This window comes from Megalobrama amblycephala, linkage group LG2 (genome assembly GCF_018812025.1).
Source record: "Megalobrama amblycephala isolate DHTTF-2021 linkage group LG2, ASM1881202v1, whole genome shotgun sequence".
Classification (NCBI taxonomy): Eukaryota; Metazoa; Chordata; class Actinopteri; order Cypriniformes; family Xenocyprididae; genus Megalobrama; species Megalobrama amblycephala.
The window spans coordinates 13,806,293-13,822,647 of NC_063045.1; the positions used below are offsets into that span (position 1 = coordinate 13,806,293).

Below are 16,355 nucleotides of genomic sequence, written 5' to 3' on the forward strand. Positions count from 1 at the left end.
ACTGTCTATCTGTACATAAACACTAGGCTATGTAATAATATAATAATCCAATACAATAATAATCTATTACAAAGTATTTATAGCCTAGTTTGTTCATTTTTACTCCAATTTTGAGTTTCCTGGTATAATAATTGCTTTTCCTAGGCAGACTTGACCAGAGGTGGGTAATCCAGGGGTCAAAGAGTAAAAGTCCTGCCATATTTTTATTCCACCCACTGAAGCATTAATCAGTGGCGGCTGGTGCAAAAAAATTTGGGGGGGGGGCACAAAAACATTTTTTTTTTTTAGAAATGCAGGAATGAATAGGCTAATTGTTAACTAATCATTTAACAAGTGATATAATAATATATCATTACTACTTATCTAAAACGTGGAAAATTCAGTAAAGCATACCATAGGGCTGGGATCTAAAAAAAAAAAAAAAAAAATCTGTATTTAATTAAAAAAAAAAAAATTTCACATCCTGCCCAATATTGTCCTAGAAACAATGTTCATATTGAAGGCTATAAAAACAAACCTGAATGTAACCGTGTAGTATATGCTATATTATGTGCGAAAAAAGGGGTCAAATCACATTAGGCCTAGGCTATATTCTAAAATTGTAAATGTAAATGTTTTTTAAAGCAGAAGTTAAATACATTAAACTAAAAATGAAAATAAATAAAAACAAAATAACAGACTAATTATTAGGCTATTTTGATTACCCTACAACAGTCACTTTACACAGTTATTGCTATCGTACAAATACACTTAGTTGTAGGTTCGAAATTCTACATATGGCATAATTATGTTCGCCAACAAAAACTAATTTTCAACAACAAATATTTTTAGCAAAATGTATTTTACTCAGAATTATTGCGCTCTATTGAGCTCCGTCTGTTTGGCGCGCATGCGCGCGGCGGCGCTCGTTCACGGAAGTTTGTGTTTGCTGAAGGCTCGTCCACTCCTGACTGCAAAATGGAAATATTTTCTCGACTTTCTAACATTCACAGATGGAGAATATGTCTGTGAAATGTAAATTATGCACTGAGGAAATTATTGGATGTCACTTCAGCTTAAAAAAATATTAATAGAGGTATGTTGTTTCCACCAATCGTTAAGGTTACGTATGATGACGAAAGCACGTTAGTGCGAGCCCTCCCGGAACCCATAGAGAATGCATTGCAGTGCCTGCAGTTTGAAAAAAAAGTTCTTTGAATGGAAGTCTATGGGAGCACTCGGGGCAAATCTCGGCCAGACTGAAATCGCCCAAAAAGAGGCGGTACTCCACAGAGCGTGACTCGACGCTGATTGGACTATATCCAGAGGCAGAACAAACAGTCTAGCAGTGACAGCTAGCGTAACTCTGTGGTTGATTATGATTGAAAAATCCGTCCCTTTCTCACTTTTGGTGGTGCGTTGCCCTATTGCCCTAATGAAGAAACCGCCCCTGAATGAGATAAATAAGTGATTAATTGAGTGATGATTGAGCATTATTGAAGACACCTGATGATAACAAGCAGAATCACCAAAGGAGAAAATCACAACTTTTAAGTTACCATCATCGAGGTCAGGGTTTGTTTTAGTTGAGCTCTTGACCCTTGACTTTTTAATATTATATTTTGTTTGGACAGTTTTAACTGCATTAAAACCAACCAGAAAAACAAAGTTAAAAGAGATCAGGTGTTGTTGGTTATATTTTCACATAATCATTATTTGATCTGAATTACTGAACTCATTTAGAGCCTAATCTCTAAGTTAGTTTTACATTATTGATTACAGCACAAGATCAACTTTATCAATACAATTGTTTTTTTTTTTGTTTTTTTTTAGAGTTCTGACTTAAAAAAAAAACAACTCATTTAAACACACAGACATCAAGAATCATCCTGTGAATCTCAACAGTGGTGGCCATCATAAAGCATGTTGCAGTGCATTCTGGGTGCCACCAATCAAAATTCATCCATGCCTCCCATCATGCATTGCTGCATGAATAAATTATGATCTGAATTGTCTTAGTAATTTTCTTTATTCTCACTATTAAAATTTTGCTGTTTTTCTGTGACTTTTTAGTAGCTTGTTTTCTAATGTTCAGAGTTGATCTGTTGATCAGAATATGTTGCTTGTCACCGTTGTTGAGATTCACATGCTGATACCTGATGTCTGTGTGTGCCTAAATTATATATATAACTACATAAACTTTATATATATAGCTTTTACAATGAAGAATTTTTTTTTTAAAAAGTTGCCCTTATCACAAAAATATATATGTTCTGTCCTCACTAGATGTGTAACTTCCAGCTAGACAGACAGTGAACAGGCGAGATGTTGGTTCATGGCTTTTACTTCCCAGTAGCTTTCATGAATCTTTTCTCATTTAACTTTAACATTGTAAAACTGTAAACACACATAGAAAATAAAGCAATTAGAATTGTATTCAAATTACATATTCAAAATGTATAGCTGACAGAGCAGTATTAACTGCCTAAAAGCATTCAAAAGAAACATTAAATCAACACATTAAGCATTAAACGTAACATTGTCATGTGCATTTGTTAATTATATTCTTAGTTTTAGGTAATGGCTTGTAATCGCGAAATCCAAATTAGCCTAATAATCATAACAAAAGACCGCTACCTAATGCTCACACTTTGCACTTTACGTTTTGTTTTTAGCAACATTTGCATCTCTAGATTAATTATTTTACTGTCAAACATCTTTGACCTACTAAACATCATACTTATATGACAAATAATAGCGACTTACAGCCTTATGCGGGACACGACTTCATTGTACGAGCCGCTCTTCAGCCATGACACATTCACAATGAATAACTCAACATGGGATATACGGAAATTACCATACGCAATCCTCGCCACAAGAGGGCGCTTAAAGGTCAACATATAACCAAAATCACCTTTCTTTATAATTAAACTAAACCATTACACTCCCCGCCTGGTATAAATGCCCTTATACCACTATTTAATACTAATCAGTCTTTGTATCACTACTTTGGGGAAGCAGGAGAATAAGTTGAGTCACTGGGCGCAAGTAGACACGAGTTGTCCCTTGCTTCACAACTTTAACTTCCACTTTTCTGATCCTCTTGTCTTTGCTTGGGATGCTTTTAGTAATGAGTCCAATGGGCCATTCATTACGTTTAACTTGATCATCTTTTAACAAGACTACATCCCCTACTTGAATGTTATCTTTGTCATGAGTCCATTTCCTTCTTGGCTGAAGCACTGACAGATATTCTTGTCTCCAGCGCTTCCAAAAGGTATCTGCAAGACCCTGAACGTATTGCCATTGCTTTTTATACATGTCTTTCATGTCAAATGTTCCTTCAGGAGCAGGAGCGACTCCTGCCTTTGGAGTTAGAAGCATAGACGGTGTCAAAATAGTTGGTGAGTCTGAATCAGTACTTATGGGAACCAATGGACGAGCATTAATGATCGCCATGACCTCTGCCATTAGTGTTGTGAGGACTTCATGGGTAAGATGAGTTGGACCTGACTGCAGTAACATTGCGTCTAGAATGCGGCGGGCGATGCCAATCATTCTTTCCCATGATCCACCCATATGTGATGAGTGAGGAGTGTTGAATGTCCATGTACAGCCTTCATTGCTGAGGTAGTCTTGGATCTCAGGGTGATCTGTACTGATTTTTAGCTCCTTACAGGTTCCAATAAAGTTAGTGCCACGGTCTGATCTGAGAACTTTGGAAGGGCCTCTAAACGCAAAAAACCTTCTCAGCGCATTAATAAAGCATGAGGTGGACATAGATTCGATTACTTCTATGTGAACTGCACGAGTCCCTAAGCAACTAAATAAAACTGCCCAGCGTTTGCTTTCTGCGGCCCCACCCCTAGTCTTGCGAGTGACTACACTCCAGGGCCCAAAAACATCTAAGCCGCCCCTAGTGAACGGGGGCTCCATGGCGAGTCGATCTTCTGGGAGGTTGGCCATTTTTTGTTTAACAGGTTTTCCTCTAAGCCTACGGCAAGTGACACACTGATAGATTACACTTGAGACTAGTTTCCTGCCTCCAATTATCCAAACACCAACAGATCGCAGCGCTCCCTCAGTGAGGTGACGACCTTGGTGAGCAACGCCTTGGTGATAATGTCTCACAAGCAGAGTTGACACATGATGTTTTTTAGGGAGTATCAGAGGGTGCTTTTCATCATATGGGAGGTCGGCTAGAGACGTCCGACCCCCCACCCTTAACAGTCCATCTGAGTCTATGAAAGGGTTTAAAGTCCACAAGGGGCTTGTTTTTGGGATTCGTTCCCCTCTATGCAGTTTCTTAATGTCCTCTTTGAATGAACATTGTTGCACGCTTGAGATGACTGTAAGTTTAGCTTGAGTTTGAGGATTTGTAGTGTTTTGATCTGAAGCTTTGGACTTGTTTCTAGCTAGAGTAATGAGTTTTGCCATACCTCGTATGAGATGTTTCCATGTTGAGAATCGTTCGAACCGGTGTGATCTGAGGGGTTCGATGCTGACCTTAGTTGCATAGACATTCACTTCTGGTCGAATCTCTGAATCCTGCTCTGGTTCTATTAGCTCAAACTCATTTGTATCTACTGTAGATGAACACTGAGGCAGTTCCTTCGACAAGAATGGGGGACCGGTGAACCAGTATGTTTGTGGCAGTAGAAGTGCTGCTATTGGGCGAGTAGCAATGTCTGCTGAATTGTTTTCTGATGAGACATGATGCCATTGTGTTGATACTGAAGATTTTCTGATTCTACAGACTCTGTTCGATACATAGACGTAAAATCTTCTTGACGTGTTGTATATGTAACCTAGTACAATCTTACTATCTGTGTAGTAGTTTACAGCATGAAGCTCTAGGTCGATTTCTTGGCATATAAGCTCTGCCATTTCTGTAGCAAGGACAGCGGCGCATAGCTCCAGTCGCGGAATTGTGTGAGCTGGTTTTGGTGCCAGTTTGGCCTTGCCCATGACAAATCCGGTGAGGTACTGTCTCTGCTCATTGACAACTCGCAGGTAGGCAACAGCTGCAATTGCTGTGGATGAGGCATCACTGAAGACACACAGCTCTCTGTGTTGAGTTGAGGAAAGAGACAATGGTACGTACGGTCTGGGAATGTGTAGGTGCTCTAACTCCAGAAGAGAGTCTCTCCATACAGACCAAAGTCTTTCTTTGGCTGGCGATAGGGGGTCGTCCCAGTCACATGGTTCGGAGGTTAGTTCTCTTATGAGTGCTTTTCCCTGTACAGTTATAGGCGCAACAAAACCTAAGGGGTCGTACAAACTATTAACAGTGGATACCACACCTCTTTTGGTGAATGGTTTTTGTTCTTTAGAGACCTGAAATGTGAAAGTATCCGATTCAAGACTCCAGCTGATGCCTAAGCTTCTTTGCACAGGTAATGGGTCAGTGTCTACGTCAAGGCTTTTGATGTCTTTTGCTAAATCATTTGCTGGGAACGCCTCCATGACCTTACTGCTGTTTGATGCAATTTTGTGTAAACGCAGATTTGACTCAGCTAACATTTTCTGTGTTTTTTGCAGGAGAGCGATTGCTTCAAATTCAGTTGGGAGTGAGGTTAGACCGTCGTCCACGTAAAAGTTTCTGGTGACAAAATGCACTGCTTCCTTGCCATATTCCCTCACACTGGCTTCAGCTGCCTTGCGGAGCCCGTAGATTGCAACAGAGGGAGACGGACGATTTCCAAAAACATGGACTTTCATACGATACTCGATGATCTCTTTTGTGACATCATTGTCTTTAAACCAGAGAAATCGCAGGAAATTGCGATGGTCGTCCCTTACTGTGAAACAGTAGAACATTTGTTCCACATCTGCTGTTATTGCGATGGGCTCTCTGCGGAATCTGATTAGAACCCCAAGCAAAGCGTTGTTGAGATCTGGGCCGCTTAAAAGGACGTCGTTGAGTGCTACGCCCTCATGTTTGGCGCTTGAGTCAAAAACCACACAGATTTGCTTGGGTTTTTGCGGGTGATATACCCCAAACATGGGGAGATACCAACACTCTTCATTCAGCTGTAAGGGGGGTGCGACTTCTGCTTGCTTGTTGTCTATGACTTTTTGCATGAACTGAACAAAGTGCTCTCTCATCTCAGGTTTTTTGGCGAGACTTCGATTTAGTGTGTTGAGTCTTTTTAAAGCCTGATCTCGATTATTTGGTAGACGTTGTCTGGGTGTAACAAAGGGAAGGGGTGCAACCCAGCTGTTGGTCTCATCCTGATACATTTCATTCTGCATTATTGTGAGAAATTGCGCATCCTGTTGTGAAGGTGCTAACTTTTCATCATCCTCCCTTTTGATGAAGATAGTGTCCCCAAGATTGTCTGTTTGTATTGCCTGGTAAGTATCTGTGCAGATTTGAGTGTCTTCTAGTTGCCTTACAGATTTTTCTTTTATTTGCAGGACATTGGGACATGGACTGAGGTACGATGGACGTCCGTTGAGCAATGTGTTGGTTTTGTACGTTGCGACAGACCTTGGTTTGTGTGCACCATTCAAACAGACATCTCCCACAATAACCCAGCCAAGGTCAAGGCGCTGGGCGAATGGTGCATTATGGGGACCATTGCACTGCTCTCTCACTTTGTGCAAACTCAGGATGTCTCTACCCAAGAGCAACAGGATTTGTGCATTCGAATCTATAGCATGTATCTTGTGCGAGAGCGCCTTTAAGTGTGGGTGGTATTGGGCGACTTCAGGCGAAGGGATCTCTGAGCGGTCCTCTGGGATCATGTCACATTCCAACATCGGAGGCAACGGCACCTTTATGTGACCATCTATAGACTCGACAATAAAGTCTTTAGCCTTTCTCCCTCTAACTTCCATGATACCTGAACATGTTTTTAAGGTATACACCTCCGTGCCTCCTTTAACACTAAAGATGTCGAAAAAATCAGAGCGGGCAAGAGACTGATTACTTTGTTCATCCATAACAGCATACAGGTTTATTGCCTTGTCCCTCTGACCTGATGGATACACTTTGGCTAGGCATATTTTAGCACAAGACTTTGAGCCACGCTGTTCGCCACATACCTCTGTGCACATTGCTGTAGCTGAGACTGATGGTGTGCTAAGCTCAGGCTCCCCGCCATGCTGTTTCACCTCTGTTGGCGGTGTGATGCTGTTAGGAGGGGGTGGGCCTGGATGTAACACTGTATTGTGTCTTTCACTCCCACATTCTTTGCAGGTGACTTTGATCTGACAGTTTTTGGCTTGGTGTTTGGTTGATGCGCAACACTTGAAGCATATGTTTTTATCCTTCAGATATGTTTTTCTCTCTTCTAAGGACTTGCTGCAGAAACTGCGACATCTCCTGAGGGGATGTGGTTTTTTATGCAAAGGACAATGTTTGTCTGGATCCTCACTAATATCTGTTGTTTCATTACTCTGTGCTATTTCTGTCTTTTTCACTGAAATCATAGGGCGAGTAATGTTTTTAACAGGTCTGTCAAACTTGGACTGTGCTGCTGACAGAAAGGAGAAGCTAGGATCATTTCTTATGCGTGCTTGCTCCCGTACAAAGTTAGAAAAGGTAGAAAATGGTGGAAATGTGGCATTGTAATCTACCTTGTATTTGGATGCACATGAGATCCGTCTTTCTTGTAGGGAGTAAGGGAGCTTTTCCACTATGGGATTAACACCACGAGCTGTATCCAGAAAGGCTAGCCCAGGTGAATAACCCTCTGCTTTAGCTAGTTGTAGTTCAAGCAAGAGATCTCCTAGTTCCCTTAGTTTACTTGAGTCTCTAGCTGTAATCTTAGGGAAGTTTTCAACCTTTAGAAAGAGTGCATGTTCAATTACCTCAGGTGCTCCATAGGTTTCTTCCAAGCGCTGCCAGATCATGTTAAGGGCTTCAGCAGCATCATTGATTTGAGCCGCACTGATTCTTTTAGCTTGTTGGTTTGACTTTGGTCCAAGCCATTTTACAAGTAGATCTAATTCTTCTTTAGGGGACAGGGACAAGTCTTTAATCACATTCAGAAATGAGGATTTCCAGCTACGATAATTTTGTGGATCATCATCAAAGGTTTGCAAAGTGGCTGACACCAGTTCACGTTTCATTAGATATTTAGCCATATCATTTACCGTAGATGTCTGTTGAGGATTTGGGGGCATTGAGCTGAATGACTGGTGTTGATGATTGAGAACTGGATGTGATAAGTTAGGATGTGGTGTTGACATGTATATAGACGGCCGTTGTTGTCTGTGCTGCGGGGTTTCTTGCTTGATTACAGGAGTAATGTAGGGGGATGGTGATGGTTCTGCTCCTGTGTTATCATGTTGGTAGAAGGGATTCGTGATTGAGATTTGAGGCTGTGACGGCACTTGGTTGCTTTGCGAGAAAACTTGGCTATCAATGAAATTTTGAACCTTTTCCTTGGAGTCCACGGGGTGGTCGTACAGATGTTCTTTGCTGTAAGACTGCTGTTCCTCAAACTGTGCGGCTGCTTCCAGTATCTCTGCTTCTGCTGCAGCAGCAGCTGCTTCTTTCTTTATCTTTAAAATATGTAGCTGAGCCTGCATTTTAGCTTGTTGTTTCATTACTTCAGCTTCCTCTTCCGCATAGACCACCTGCGCTTGTACAGCCTCAGCTTTGGCTCGCGCTTTGAGAGCTGCTACGCTTGCAGATGACCTGGTAGACCGCGTTGAAGAAGCAGAGCACCGGGATCTCATTTCCAGTACCTCATCTTGTGCTTTCAGCATGTGGCTCCCTGGCAGTCGTTGGGGTTGCGGGTCCAATCCCTTACGAAAAACTAGTATACTTCAAGTTCATTTGATCAAGTATACTAAAGTAATGTTCAAGTATACTTTATGTAGTAAGTATAATATCAATGTACTAGTAGTAAACTTGTAAGTGTACTATTTTAATACCGCTTGGGACTAAATTGGCCCAATTGAAGTATACGTTTAAGTGTACTATAAGTGTAACAGTAGTAAACTTTAACTAGTTCACATTTGTACTGCATCTGTACTAAAAGTGAACTTATACTAGTATACTAGTAGTTTACTATTTTAATACTAGTAGCTACATTTTTAGTATACAAAAGTACACTTTGAAATATACTCTCAGTAAACTGCTAGTTTAGTGCAAGTATACTTTTAAGTTTTCTGTAAGTGAACATGACATCACACTTATAGTTTACTTTTTATATATTATTTTTGCACTTTAAGCATACTTCTATGTTCCTACACAGCAAAAACTGCAGTGTTAAATTAACTCTCCAGGGAGTACACGTGAGACCATACTCAAGAGTGTTAAAGTTAATGAGATAATTAAGTGATTAATTGAGTGATGATTGACCATTATTGAAGATACTGATATTAACAAGCAGAATCACCAAAGGAGAAAATCACATTTTTTAAGCCACCATCGTGGAGATGAGGGTTTGCTTTAGTGGAGCTCTTGACCCTTGACTTTTTAAAATAAAATTTTGTTTGGGCTGTTTTAACTAGTGATGGGCATTCCGGCTCTTTTTTGTGAGCCGGCTCGTTTGACTCAGCTCACTGAAAAGAGCCGGCTCTTTAAATAATAAATGTTTTAACTATGTCTTGGACTATGATAGGTGTGAAAACAATTTGTGAAATTGTGAGACATTGTGAGTATGATTTCATTTAATAATTTAATTAGAACTGTTTTCACACCTATCATAGTCAAAATCATAGTTTATTATTTAAAGAGCCGGCTCACGAAACGAGCCGGCTCTTCAAACGAGCCGGCTCACGAAAGAGCCGGAATGCCCATCACTAGTGTGTGCGCCTAGGCTTATATAATTATATTTTTTTGTGTTATTCTTTGAATTATTAGTCTATTGTTTTAAATAAAATTTAAATCATTCATTACATAATGATTGAATTTCTATAGGCTTTGTTTTTAAAAATAGAGTCGGCTCTTCAGATATGTGAGCCGGCTCCCGACGTTCACGTAAAAGAGCCGGCTCTTAGAGCCGGCTCGTTCGCGAACGACCCATCACTAGTTTTAACTGAGTTATAACATCCAGCTTCCAGCTAGACAGACAGTGAACAGGCGAGATGTTGGTTCATGGCTTTTACTTCCCAGTAGCTTTCATGAATCTTTTCTCATTTAACTTTAACATTGTAAAACTGTAAACACACATAGAAAATAAAGCAATTAGAATTGTATTCAAATTACATATTCAAAATGTATAGCTGACAGAGCAGTATTAACTGCCTAAAAGCATTCAAAAGAAACATTAAATCAACACATTAAGCATTAAACGTAACACTGTCATGTGCATTTGTTAATTATATTCTTAGTTTTAGGTAATGGCTTGTAATCGCGAAATCCAAATTAGCCTAATAATCATAACAAAAGACCGCTACCTAATGCTCACACTTTGCACTTTACGTTTTGTTTTTAGCAACATTTGCATCTCTAGATTAATTATTTTACTGTCAAACATCGTTGACCTACTAAACATCATACTTATATGACAAATAATAGCGACTTACAGCCTTATGCGGGACACGACTTCATTGTACGAGCCGCTCTTCAGCCATGACATTCACAATGAATAACTCAACATGGGATATACGGAAATTACCATACGCAATCCTCGCCACAAGAGGGCGCTTAAAGGTCAACATATAACCAAAATCACCTTTCTTTATAATTAAACTAAACCATTACAATATATATATATTTATGTTTTTTTTTGTGATAAGGGCAACTTTAAAAAAAAAAAAATTCTTTATTGTAAAAGCTGATCTTATGCTGGAGAATCACAGTGCTGCTGTAATAAATAATATAAATCTAACTCAATGATTCAGATCAATCAATTATGTGATAACATAACCAACATTACCTGATCATCATTTAACTTTGCTTGTTTGGTTGGTTTTAGTGCAGTTAAACCTGCCCAAACAAAATCTAATATTAAATAGTCAAGGATCAAGAGCTCAACTAAAACAAACCCTGACCTTGATGATGGTGGCTTAAAAATTGTGATTTTCTCCTTTGGTGATTCTGCTTGTTATCATCAAGTGTCTTCAATAATGCTCAATCATCACTCAATTAATCAATTATTTATCTCATTAATGCTTCAGTGGATGGAATAAAAATATGGCAGGACTTTTACTCTTTGACCCCTGGATTACCCACCTCTGGCAATTAATTCCGTTCTGTGTAAATCTTTGTCAGCTGTGAGCAAAAGATCTGATTTTTTTTGTGCCAGAGTAAACGCAGCCCTACTTTCTGACCCCTGGACTTTCCACCTCTGTTGAAATGTTTAAAAGTTCAAAAGTGTTGTGAATTTTCTTCAGTCTCACTCATGTGACAGATTCATTCACAACATAATCAAACTTTATAATTTGATTCAAGAAGAACATGGTCCAGTGAAAAACATTAATAGGATAAAGCTACAGAGTTCAGAAGTGAACATGCCAATTATTTTGGATTCTTTGTTTCCTGTTCATGTATTGCATAAATATGGCTCAAGAAGATTGACTTCTCTAACTGGACTTTGGTGTGTCTAAATGGCAAATATGAATTGCTGCGTCATTTACAGGAAATATTACTTGTGCACAGAGTGGTCTGATGTCAGAAAAAAACTCTTTTTGACTTTAGTAAATTATTAACTTGTTGTTGATCTCCATCAGACAAGAGTATCAGAGACAGACCAAAAAAAGATAACTGTGAACTGAGCTCAAAATGAGAGTTCCAGTAAAACTCCTCGGCTTCGTCTTTTGGTTGTTGTTTTTTAATTGTGCTCAAAGTCAAGGCAAGTAATCTCTTTATTGTTATCTATTTGAAAGTCTTTTTCATTTAGATTTTAATAATTTGAAAACAAATGTTACATTATATACACTTCCCAAACTGTAGCTTTAGAGAGTGTTGACTAGTTGTTCATGTACTTCAACATTTAATATACATGACAGTTATGTCTTTGTGTAATGATTGTTTGTGCTTCTCAGACTGTCTTCGAGAGGATATCAAATATGAAAACACAGAACCAGCTGTGAAAGCTTCATACAGTGATGGTGAAACAGTGAAACTGTACTGCATGACAGGCTTTACTGGCGTGTATAGATTAAAGTGTGAAGAGGGAACATGGGACACAATCGTTGAGCGAAAATGTGCAGGTGAGAAAACTGTCAATATGATCACCAAATAATTTTATTGGTAATTAAATAATTTCCGTTTATGCAGAGTAAACCTTGTTTGATTCCTGCAGAGAAAAAATGCAGTCACCCAGGAGACACACCAAATGGTGATTTTAAACTTACAGCAGGATCAGAGTTTGTTTTTGGAGCAACAGTGTTGTACACTTGCAAGAAAGGGTAAATGTGCTTTATGCATTTTATTCTAATGTATGAAACGTATACTGTCCTTTTAACATTCTTTGTACTTGTAAAAAGTGTAAAAACACTGTGTTCACAGATTTGAAATGACAAGCAGAATCAATCAGCGTACCTGCAGAGCTCAAGGATGGGATAATACTGTCCCTGTCTGTGAGGGTAAGCTTTCTTGAAAGTCAGGTTTTTTTTTTTTCTTTTAATTATCTCCGTCCTTCTGACAGTGACACATAAGCTACATTATTCAAGAGAAGAATAATTTTAGTGATTAGTTTGTTGGTTTCTTTTTTTCATATTTATTTATTTTTTGGCTAGCTGTGAAATGTCCAGCCATTCGCACAAATGCGTTTGTGAATGCATCAGGCAACACAGAAGAGGGAAGTTATGGTGATGTTATCCACTTTGAGTGTGTATCTGCTGACAAAAAGATAGACGGAAGTAGTGACATTCACTGCACAGAGACGGGCGAATGGAGTGACTCTGTTCCAACATGCAAAGGTTCATTCTATTGTTTTTTGTTGTTGTTGTTGTTTTTCCGTATCTTCACCCAATGATCACAGATTTCTGTGCTTTTTTAAAAGCACCACTTTAATTATTCTTGTTTCTCTCACTTTCCACACAGAGATAACATGCGCAGCACCTGTTATATCAAATGGTTTTGTTGTTGAGCCAGTGCAAGAATACCAGAAAGATGCCATATTAAAATACAGATGTTCACCAGGGTTCAAGGCTAGAGAGGGAATCCCCAGATGTGCTAAATTTGGCTGGACTCTGAACCCAGAATGTGATGGTAATGTATCAGTGTTAAATAAACAATTCATTTGGGAAATAATTCAAAAATCCATATAACTTTCATTATACGAAAAATTCTGTAGTGCACTGAAACATTCTAAAATTAGATAGCCAATAGCCTTAAATTCCAAACGGTAAAATTCAAGAACAAAATTGCAAGTAGTTATTGAAAAATTATTATTTCCAATACATTCAAGAAAATGTTAGTTTGATCTTAGTTTCATTTTTTGAAAAAACAATATGAATGCAGTCAACACACCAATATTTGTAAAACAACTGAACAAGATTACAAGATCTTATTTACAACATGACCATGTGCAGCAGCAGCAACAAGCTTGTATGAGCAGCTTTATTCCCTGAATTTCCAGAAATGCAATTTGAATAGGATTTCAAACCACATATACAGTAGCTTAAAATGGATTTGTAAAAATTGCATTTCATGTGATTTTTTTGCCTTTTACACATGCTAAATCTGATCAGATTTCAATTGGACAAACACAAAAATTGGATTTGGACTGACAGTGTGAACGTAGCCTTAGTTGTGCATTATTATGTCTTGTACAGAAGTAACTTGTGAGCTTAAGTCAAGATTTGGAGTAGAGAAGATCAACCCAGAGGGAAAAACTATTTTCAGAGGTGGAGAAAGTGTGGAGATCACCTGTGCTGAAAGATACTGGATCTTTGGTACAAAAGAAACCATCAGATCATTTACATGTCAAGAGAACGGGGAGTGGGATCATCAGCCTGTTTGTGAGGGTAAGATTGTAGAGAAACACTTCTGCATTAGGAGCTGAACTTACTGTGTTATTAAAATATTGTGAACCTTGTTTCAGTTACTAGATGTGAAGTTCCACGTGACCAGCATGTGTCTAGGCCATACTCTTACTATTTGTGCATAGGCTGATTCTTGATGTCTGTGTGTGCCTAAAAGAACATTTTTTTTTTTTTTAAATCAAAACAACTTTTGAAAAATCCTTCAGATTATATTGATAAAGCTGATCTTCTTCTGTAGAATCACAGTGCTGCTGTAATCAATAATGTAAATTTAACTCAGAGATTAGCCTCTACATGAGTTTAGTGATTCAGGTCAAATAATGATTACGTGTAAACATAACCAACACCACCTGATTATCTTTTCCATTTGTTTGTCTGGATGTTATAACCCAAGACAAAACAAAATTTATTTTAAAAAGTCAAGGGTCAAGAGCCCAACTAAAACAAACACTCATCTCCACGATGGTGGCTTAAAAATTGTGATTTTCTCCTTTGGTGATTCTGCTTGTTATCATCAGGTATCTTCAATAATGGTCAATCATCACTGTTAATCACTTAATTAACTCATTAACTTTAACACCGCTTCATTGTTCATTTAACACTCTTAGGCCCCGTTTACACGTACATGGTTATTTTGAAAAACGGAGACATTTCTCTTCGTTTGCGCCCTTCGTTTACACGCAAACGGAGAATTCGCCTCTGAAAACGAGTCATTCTAAAAACTCCGGCCAGAGTGGAGATTTTGAAAATCTTCGTTTGCACGTTTGCATGTAAACTGAGACAAACGGGTGTTTAGGCAGCCAACGTCACAGTATGCGCCAGAGCTCGCACCTATGTTTACATGTGATCATGGAAGCGTTTAGAGTAGCAGTCGCATTTATGTTGGTGCAAACTCTTCTTGTGTGTTTGCATTTGCAAATACAGCTGCTCCATTATGTCGAGAAGCAGAGACGAATGAGTTTTCGGAGATCAGCAATTTTGCAACAACTTCGAATCACTTCAAGAGGAATTCGGGATTCTTTTTCGGGATTCTGATTGGCTTACGTGGGCTTGAGCTGCTCGTTACACTCTTGACGTCATATATACACGGGTACGTGTAAATGAACACTTTTCTGAAAACTGACATGTGTGTACGATGTTATTTTTGAAACCGGAGAGGTTGAAATGTCCGTTTATGAAAATAGCAGCCCATGTATAAACGTAGCCTTATTTTAACACTTTAACACTCTTGAATATGGTCTCACATATACTCCCAGGAGTACGGTGGCCGAGAGAGCTCAACGCGCTGCAAATAAAGAAAACATCTTCATCAGTTTGACAACATGTTGTGGAGTTTGCAGCGCGTGTGTTGTCAAACTGATGAAGATGTTTTCTTTATTTGCAGCGCGTTTCACTATTTGTAAGTGTTGTGGAGTTTGCAGCGCATGTGTTGTCAAACTGATGAAGATGGTTTCTTCATTTGCAGCGCGTTGAGCTCTCTCGGCCACCGTACAGGAGAGTTAATTTAACACTGCAGTTTTTGCTGTGTGTGTAATTCATGAGTGTAATTCATCAGGCACCACCCAAAACACTATTTTAGATCTAGTTATATTATATTATATAGAAAAAAAAATACAACCCAGATCTCTTCAAAACAGAATGTCATTTTCTTCAAGCATTTTATTAAATGACCTTATATACTCATATTAATGATGTGCATTTCATAAAAACATGTTCTGTTGTTTAAGGCTGTAAAAAAGGCATCTGGCTGATATTGAGATCTATTAATGCTACATTTACTTGGTGATCTAAAAACTGTCTAAAAAATAAAAAAAAATGTCTGCTCACAGGGAAATGTGGGCTACCACCAAATGTGGACTTTGCAGATACAACAGAAATGACAAAAAGGGAATATAATTCAGGGGAGAGAGTTGAATACATCTGCTTTAATAAATACACACTGGTTCAGAGTCACCCCTACTCCAAATACTTGACCTGTGAAGACGGAGAATGGAGAGGGAATATTAAGTGCTTAAGTAAGTATGAACACTCTACACTGTTTTATATATATATATATATATATATAAAATGTAATAAAAAAAAAAAATATATATATATATATATATATATATATATATATATAATGTAATCTTGTAGTTGAAGTTGTAGTTTTGGTTCTGATGAATCAATGAATGTATCCTGTAACACTGAGAGTGAGATGTTGGGTTTGTTTCAGAGCCCTGTTCAGTGTCTGTGGAGTTAATGGATGAAAGAGGTATAGAGCTGCGATGGGGTGGACGGGAAAAGATAATCTTACCACATTGGGATAGAATCACCTTTAGTTGTAAGAGTGGCAAATCTTCAATAGGCAGTGGCCTAACACAAACATGTAATGATGGAGTGATGAATTTGCCTCTGTGTGAGTGACAGTGAATAAAACATCACTGAAGCATCAGCTGTATTAATAAACAATAAGAAATAAAGCAGATCAAAATTAA

At 38.5% G+C, this 16,355-nt stretch overlaps 2 protein-coding genes across 6 annotated transcripts; one reads left to right on the top strand and one right to left on the bottom strand.

Moving 5' to 3' along the window:
- Positions 1-2,281: 2,281 nt before the first annotated feature.
- On the bottom strand, positions 2,282-8,703 carry LOC125262647. The gene has a single exon (XM_048181470.1). It carries the CDS (start codon positions 8,701-8,703, stop codon positions 2,968-2,970), a length of 5,736 nt encoding a protein of 1,911 aa, XP_048037427.1. The 3' UTR covers positions 2,282-2,967.
- A 2,809-nt stretch (positions 8,704-11,512) lies between these two features.
- Positions 11,513-16,355, top strand: LOC125263738 (complement factor H-like). Of its 5 annotated transcripts, XR_007183884.1 has the most exons (10): positions 11,519-11,738; positions 11,932-12,099; positions 12,192-12,297; positions 12,398-12,474; positions 12,628-12,810; positions 12,935-13,102; positions 13,669-13,860; positions 14,803-14,968; positions 15,708-15,893; positions 16,094-16,355. XR_007183884.1 is itself a non-coding variant. In XM_048182886.1 (9 exons), the coding sequence occupies exons 1-9, from the start codon at positions 11,669-11,671 to the stop codon at positions 16,282-16,284; spliced, it is 1,341 nt and encodes a 446-aa protein (XP_048038843.1). In that variant the 5' UTR covers positions 11,524-11,668; the 3' UTR covers positions 16,285-16,355. The 5 variants fall into 5 exon arrangements, 4 of the variants coding, with proteins under 4 accessions (XP_048038844.1, XP_048038845.1, XP_048038847.1 ...); XM_048182886.1 differs by lacking the exon at positions 14,803-14,968 and having other exon boundaries at positions 11,524-11,738; XM_048182887.1 differs by lacking the exons at positions 12,628-12,810; positions 14,803-14,968 and having other exon boundaries at positions 11,513-11,738.

Excerpts from the sequence above, each read along its gene's own strand:
- LOC125262647 (XM_048181470.1), bottom strand. The coding sequence starts at position 8,703 with ATGCTGAAAGCACAAGATGAGGTACTGGAAATGAGATCCCGGTGCTCT.
- LOC125263738 (XM_048182886.1), top strand. The coding sequence starts at position 11,669 with ATGAGAGTTCCAGTAAAACTCCTCGGCTTCGTCTTTTGGTTGTTGTTT. Across the intron at positions 12,298-12,397 it reads TTGTACACTTGCAAGAAAGG|ATTTGAAATGACAAGCAGAA; the intron begins GTAAATGTGCTT and ends CTGTGTTCACAG. Across the intron at positions 12,475-12,627 it reads TACTGTCCCTGTCTGTGAGG|CTGTGAAATGTCCAGCCATT; the intron begins GTAAGCTTTCTT and ends TTTTTTGGCTAG.